We start from the raw sequence: 7930 nt of genomic DNA, 5'->3' as shown, positions 1-7930 counted from the left end.
AGACACTGCGCCATCTTGGACAAGGGTGAAATGACCTGAGCTGAATTTTAACAGCATCATTCTTACTACAATAGTGACGAAAGGTAAAGGAGAACGTGTGACAATCTGCTTACATGAAGATTTACAGCTTTGGAAACCTGAGGGGCCAGCTCTACTCTGCCCTCTAGGCTCTCCATGAGTCTGAATAGACTCGGGGTAGTGGGTCCGTTGGTTTGGGGGGAGTTGGAGACTAGGTCCTCCTTAGCAGAGGCAGATCTAGGGCATGGCAGGTGTGACAGGTGTCCTGGGTGTCACTGGGTGCTTTCCATTCACCACAGCAGTTCCCAGAGCCAGCTGTGAGAGCTCATTTCTTAGTTAAAGCCTGTGCTTTCCTATTTGAGAACCTCATGAGTCAAGGCAGACTGTGTGTGCTTTTCCTCTCCCCAAGCAGTGGCTCCATCCTATAAGCACTAGACTGTGAACCACAAGATCCACAGTTCAAGCCCAATAGCCCCTCCATGGCAGAAAGATGAGACTTTCTGCTCTTGCAAAGATTTAAAAGCCTTGGACACCCAACGTACAGTTGCTGTGAGTCGGAACCCCCTACAGGGTTGTTATGGTGTCCTGGTGTGGTGCTGTAGGATAAGCACTGAGCTTCAAACCTCAAGATCGGTGGTTCAAACCCACCAGCTGCTCCTTGGAAAACCTATACAAGGTTGCTATGAATCAGAATTGATTCAACAGCACTTAACAACAACCACAAAGTAAGTCTGAACCAACCAAACGACACACAACAGCACACAGTCATCTATAACACTGCCTCACACACCACACAAAATTAAGAGCTAAACAGTTATTGCTGAATCCTCTTTTTAAAATCAAAACAATACAAAGTATCTGCAATGATAATCAAATGCCTTTATTTTCTATAGTTTCTTACAATCATTTTGAAAAAATAGTGTGTCTCCAAATGTAATGTCATGGTTAGGAAGCTGATAGGATCATAGGTGTATTCTGAGTGATTATGGAAAAAAGAAGTATGTATTACTGAAAAACGAGTTCCATTCAGTTTCCATTTTACACACACTTAACACATAAAGGGGAGGTTCCTATACCCGAAGGAGGGCCGTTCTCTTTAACTAAAATACTAGATTAGAAGACAGGCTTTGACAATTTGAGATCCAAATTTGAGAGATTTATAATCCCATTCAAAAATAAAGATTACCTACAAATGTGGAAAAGCAAATTTTTTGAAAACAAATTTTTTTAAGAATGTCTTTTTATCATTGCTGTTAGTATTCATTCTCTTAGACATTTTGAGGTTTATTTAGCAGAGTATTCTATCTGCTTAACATTCAAATTTAGACACACTGATTAATTGCTCTACTCTTTTGAATGGATAAGTACACTCTATAAATAAACACATCAATTTTGCTCTTTTACTACCCTTCCAAAGAGCCTCACATAGTTGGAATTAACCTAGTGTCTACTGATCACTAAATATAGTTTTGTTAGAAAGGGTACACAGCATGTTAAATTACATGATTTTGATGAGTTAAAGACAATTTTAGAACTCTAAAATAATATTTACATTGTAAACATCACAATTATTATTACAGTAGGATAAAATAAATCACAACATTCACAACACAATATTTGGTTCTGATATTGAAGTTGTTTTCTTGAATATTTATGTAGAACTCAAAATATAATTACTTTATCATTTTCCTTCAAGAATTCTGAAAAAGAAAAGAATCAGTATATTAAGCATCAAAATATTTATTTACAGAATCTTAGTATCATTACTCATTGACTCATTTGGTAAACTTCTTTGTACCCCTTGGCATTATTTACAACAGAGAATTACCACCTGTGTTGTCAATAGGTTGCTTGCAAAGGACTGATGGTTAGGAAAGGTGAGCGCTAACTCATTGGTGATTAATAATTATCCATTTGGAATTTCCTGTTCAAAAAAACAACACCACCAAAAAAACCTGTCTAAAACCTGTCTAAAAGCCTTCCTCAAAAAAGAAGAGGAAAATATCCAGAGGTTACAAATGAATGAATACATTTATAACTTAGAAAAGAAAGAGTGATTCATTTCCTTTTCTATTTTGATGGTCATGGTGGTTGTGGGCCATTGACTTGGTCAGACTCATAGTGACACCAGAACCAACTTGATGACACGTAACTATAACTATGAGGTCTCACTTCTTCCAATCACCACAGATAAAATAAGCCAAATTTGACTTTTGCTGCCAGAGGTTTGCTATGTTTTGAGGCATACAATTAGATCCTGAGTGCCGTGGTATTTTCATACTAGGGAGTCATGCTGTATTTATTGCCATCTTCCCTGCACTTCAGTTAAATGAGGTGATAACAATCAATTGTAGGACGATACCCTAAATTAATAAAAACAGCATGCTTGCTTCTCAAATAGAAGTCTAATTTCTCTCATTAGTGTGAGTCAGGCTCCTCTGCTTTATGTCTCAACACAAGACTAGGAAGATGTTTGAGTCACCCAGAGAACCGTTCAGATACCAACCTGTTTGCTCTCTGGCCCCGTTCTTTCCCATATAATCAGAAGAGCCATACCTGAGCAAATTTAAGTTCTTAACTGAGTTGCAGCTCACTTCAGGTAGAAGTGTTCTTTGTAGGTCATGACTCATTGTGAGATATCACTCAGCCTTAAGATGCTTCCTGCCAAATGACTCTTAACCACTTCCAGGTTGAGGTGGTTGTTATGAAAACACTATCACAATGTGCAATGTACCCACCACTTGGAAGCTGTCAGCAGCTTTGCTTCAAAGAATGCTTTCATCATTTCTCTAACTCTTCAGGAAAAACTCTGGATGTTTTCGCACTGCTGGAGACCAGAACAAGAATATTGCATATGTTATGCTTCTTAAATGAGAAAGCTTCCAAAGAAACGATTAATAGCAACTTGAACAACTACATAGGAACCTTAGAGGTCAGTGGGTTTCTGTTAAAGGGCGAGAAACAATTAGGGTGAGGAGAGTGAGAATGGTGGAGCAGCTGGAAGAACGCCATCAATGTCACTGAATGGGACATGCAGGAAGTGTCACATATACTGTCAACAACAACATATATATATATGTGTGTGTGTGTGTGTGTGTGTGTGTGTGTAGCAGGAGCTCTGGTAGAGTAGTGGTTACGAATCGGGCTGTGAACCACAATGTCAGCAGTTTGAAACTGGGGAGAAAGATGGGGCTTTCTGCTCCTATAAAGATTTACAGCCTCAGAAACCCTGTATAGGGTTGGTATGGGTTGGAATCAACTCCACGGCACATAACAACAACAATAGAGTTTTCTAGAGTGAGTCAAGGCTAAGAATTACTGCTTCCCATAGCATATGGGCACTTGTAAACCCCAAAGTAGGATGACAAGTGTCTATGTGGGCCTTGTATTTTCAGAGCCATGTATCATTTTAGCAAGTTCTTCTTTTTCTTTTACCTCCTCTTCCCATTCAGAATGGAGTTCAGATACTTCTTTGCAGCCATCTGCTTTCTTAGGCGGGTGTAGTTATTAGTGAACACTGCATCAGAGTGACGCTTGATCGGTGCATTGTCTTCTGAGATATCATTGCTAAGATATGTGACAAAAGAAAATCAAAGAATTTTAACAAGGAATGGTAAATGTGTCAATGTTCCAAATTGTGTGTGTGTATGTGGGGATATATAAAAAGGAATTCCAACCCAATTCATTATTTGATCATAAAAAAGTGAGAGGAGATTAAGGCTAGAGGAACAAGGAATTGTCCGATAAGTTTTAGCATTTACTAGAACTGCCTTAAGACACATTCTCCACTGACTGAACAAATGATTTATCCAAAAAAAAGGAAGACAAACTGGGGGACACTTGACGTCGTGTTCTTTCATGAGGAGTAAACGTTCCTTGAAGGTAAATACTTCTTAAGAAGTTCTGTCTCTCTGATTAATACCATCTGATTATTAAGTTATTGGCCATTTTAAGAAAGAGCCACTCCCCACCTCGTGCTTGCCTTGAGCAGAAAGTAGAAAACAAATCCTAATCTGGAAACACCTCATAACAACAACAAATAAAAACAATTGACCTTAAAATTTGCTTCAGTTTTTCCTGTTTTATTTATTATTTTAATGCATCTAGTTCAATTTGATGGCAGATTTGTAAATGATTGCTATTTAACAAAACTGTATCTGGAATCAGTATGACAGGGCATTATTAGAAAGTCTAATTTTCTTAATCCATGGGCCTGGTCTATTTGATTTATGAATATAAATTACTTTTGGTTCATTAAAGCAAATGTTATCAATTCTGAGCAATAATTGCTTATAATGACAATAAGAATTTGCAGATTAAGTGAGACTATAATAATGCCTTTGATAAAGATGATGTTTTCTTTACCTAACTCGTTTCCCAATAAGAGACTCAAGGTATTTTTTGGCAGAAAGTTGACCCAAAAGTCTACTATAGTCACTGGTGAAAACTCCATCAGCATGTCTGGTATTTCTAGAACAAAGAAGAAAGGATAGTTATTATTTTGTGAATGGTTTTCTAAAATAGAATTTTGGTTTAGTAATCACAAAGAAAGTTTCTTCTCAATTCAAAATGTTTCCCAACAATCTAACAAAAGAGATTTTCTTGACATTTATATCTTCTATATAGTCTATATTTCCAACCTAAGAATTTGAAGAATTCACTTTTTTAAGGAAATATATATCAAGGTAGGTGGTATGAACCCACAGCCCCTCTGAAAGAGAAACCAAGGCTCTGTTTCCACAAAGATTTACAGCCTCAGAAACAGGGCCACTAAAGGTCAGAACTGACTCAATGGCACTTAACTACAACATCATCTCAATATTAAATAACACTCATTAGTAGACTTCTTAAAACAATTGCTTCTTGAAGATGTGAAAAATACCTTATCAATTGCTATAGTTATTTATGGTGTTTAATGTTTCCTATCCTGAATAAAAAATATGTGCAAGAGGAAACTATCCTGACATTTTTTGCCAGTTCTTTTGTCAAGATGTATGGAAAGAAAGTCTTGTAAGTTAGAGAGTATTTTAGGGACTACTGTCTAACCTTTTTATCCAAGTGAGGAACCTTTGCATCTGTGGCCATGAGCCACTCTGTTTGTGAATAATGTTCCACACAATTGGGTCCAGGAATGAACAGCTCTAACTATTGGATACCTTTTCTCTATATTGAGATGAAATTCCTGCATCAAAACCTACTCCATTATAGAATCCTAATTGCTGTAGCTTTTCCAGGGTTGGAACAATCTGTGGTGTTGAAATTCTATACAACAGAATAATGTTTGCTCATTCTGGCTGGCTACAACCTTGCTACATAAAAATCACTGTGAGTCCCTGGAACGGCAGTCAATTAGGTTGCATGAAGCCAAGGCACACGGAAGCTTATAGAATTATGCCATAGAAATTATGAGACAAAACAAAAACACTTATATTTCTAAAATAAAACTCAATAAACTTACCTGTATACATCGTAATAGGGTGTGTCATTTTCAGCTAACACATTCTGCAGTAGGTCAGTGTCTGCCTTTACTGAAACTTGATCAGGGTCACTTTCCCCTTCAGATGATATTATATCACCCAACCTACTAGGGAAAAACAGACCATAAGTATAATACATCCCTCTCTCAGATGGCAGTGCTTGAGGTTTTATAACAATTTGAAATAAGAAACCCCAAATCTTGGGAAGTAGCACTCATTCACACTATATGGATAGTGTAATTGAACTTAATGGTGTCTGTGGTATATAAGAATACAAGTAAAGAAAATTTTGATTATCCTGTAATAGAGAAGTCAGACAACTTGTACTAGATGGGTGTACCAAATATGAGAGCTACTTTGTTCAGTCCTATCTGACTGTTGGGCAGCAAAGTACACGTCCTTTGCAATTATCTTCATTTTGCATTCAAAGATTTTAGTGGTAGAAAATTTTTATGCAAAATGCCATCTTGGAATTTTGTTTCATACTCAAATTTCAAAATTGAAGGACTTTGTGATTATGTTGATGTGTATAGTATCATTTGTTCCAAATATCAAGAGCTGAACATGAGCTGTTATTCTCTGTCTAGTTCCCTCAGCTTTACTTTTGAGCTTCATCTTGTCTGACTATGTTTCACTTTGTTGATTGAGTCAAAAGAATCCATCCATCTATGCATAGTTTCTCAAGTGCAGTAATTTTTGTGGGACCTTTTGTTTTCTTGTCTTATGTATTAGCAACATTTTAATAAGGAATGTATGATGCTATGCTAGAAGACTAAGAACACACATGTCTACATAGGGAATATGACTATGTTTGTGAATGCATGCACATTTGAACACCAGCACACTATTTAAAATCATGTGTGTATGTGTGTCTATGCATGTATGTTTAAACCATTAGGGTAAATTTCCCATGAGTGTGTCAGCCTCTGGGCACTTGTGTATCTTTGGGTAATGTAGTAGCTGGTGATCAATCACAGTCGGTAGTAGCTGGTGATCAATCACAATACAAATTTTTAGCATTTCTGTGATTGCTCATCCATTGTGATACATATAACCCTTTAGCTAGAACCATTGTATTTCGTTATCACAGCAACATAACAAGTAGCTTTAAGCTGGTTTTACAGAGAGCACTAACACCTAAGAGGTTATTCCCTCAAATAAACGTAAGTCTAGCTTCAACAGAGAATCAGGAATAGGCCAATAATACGTGATTATTTTCCTCTTAGGTACAGTGGTGCCTGTAAACTAGAAGTTAAAGCCAAAGTAATGGAGTTTTCATTTTAGGCTAAAGTTTGCTTCTCTTGCAGAAATGTATTTTATTTCAGATAAAGTTTCAAGTGTGAATGGTGCTATACTTTGTGAATTTGAAATCTGCAATGCAACATACAGGTCAGTGAAACCAGAGATTGATGGTTAAAGCCAAATCATTATAATTTACTTACTGGGGAAACTTGTCTTAGTGTATCAATTATCCCACAATTTTTAATATTGGCAAATTGATTCTGTCTACCATGATTTTAGACATGTTTCCCTAATAACATGTTCGTGTCATGATTATTTATATTTTATTGATTGGTTTTGAAAAAGAACTATGAGATTATCAACTCAGAAACTGAACTGAGCTGATATGGCAATGGGTCAAAGCTTACTACTTATTTAAAACTGGTTTTGGATGAAAGGGAAGTGAACACTCCCCCACCCCCACCCCCACACACAGACCTTGTATGGAAATGGGATCCACCCTTCCATAGAAAAATTGCTGGCATTGTATCCAATTTCTGGAAGTGAATTCCAGGACTTGGAATAATCCAGTTCAGTTGACCTGGTGCTGACAACACTTGCTCAACACATAAACCAAGAACTGTAAATAAACAGTGGTAGTGTGCCATGGAGTGGGTCCTGGCCCATAGTAACCCTGCACAGGGTTTCCAGGTTATAAATCTTTACTGGAGCAGTAAACCTCATCTTTCTCCCAAGGAACAGCTGGTACTTTTGAGCTATGATCTTGAGGTTAGCAGCCCGATTCATAACCATCATGTAAAATATAGAGTTGTCAAAAATGAGAGACCAGAAATCCCATTTAGATGAAGAAGGCATGTCCAACTGTTTGAATTGCAAGCGAACTCACCTTGGAGATGGGAGTGCTCCGAAAAGAGGCCATGCCAAGGTGTGCGAGAAGAGGATGCCGCAAAGAGTCAGGAACACCAGGAGTTGGGGCTTAGTTGTGGTTTCCATCTCTGGGCCTTTAGAGGGAAAGAGTCACATCAGCTTATCTACCCCAAGTACCACCAGCCAGGCGATTCGGAATGTCTAGCCATAATTCCCCAGTCCCTTGAAGAAAGTAATGTCTATCTCATAGAAAGAGTTAACAACAATATGGTCATCATTTAAATCAAAAACATTTTCAGTGGTGAGTACTTGAATAAAAATTAGGG

At 37.4% G+C, this 7930-nt stretch overlaps 1 protein-coding gene across 1 annotated transcript in view; it reads right to left on the bottom strand.

Moving 5' to 3' along the window:
• The window catches only part of VIP (vasoactive intestinal peptide), a 152787-nt gene extending 145057 nt beyond the window's left edge, over window positions 1-7730 (bottom strand). The window contains exons 1-4 of the mRNA XM_006874359.1: window positions 7624-7730; window positions 5477-5602; window positions 4384-4488; window positions 3454-3585 (exon numbers count right to left, since the gene is read on the bottom strand). Coding sequence (XP_006874421.1) covers window positions 3454-3585; window positions 4384-4488; window positions 5477-5602; window positions 7624-7730 — 470 coding nt within the window. The remainder of the gene's footprint in view (window positions 1-3453; window positions 3586-4383; window positions 4489-5476; window positions 5603-7623) is intronic.
• Window positions 7731-7930: the final 200 nt, after the last annotated feature.

This window comes from Chrysochloris asiatica, unplaced genomic scaffold (genome assembly GCF_000296735.1).
Source record: "Chrysochloris asiatica unplaced genomic scaffold, ChrAsi1.0 scaffold00271, whole genome shotgun sequence".
Taxonomy (NCBI): domain Eukaryota; kingdom Metazoa; phylum Chordata; class Mammalia; order Afrosoricida; family Chrysochloridae; genus Chrysochloris; species Chrysochloris asiatica.
Note: the sequence above shows the minus strand (reverse complement) of the source record. Positions and strands in the feature narration are given on the sequence as shown.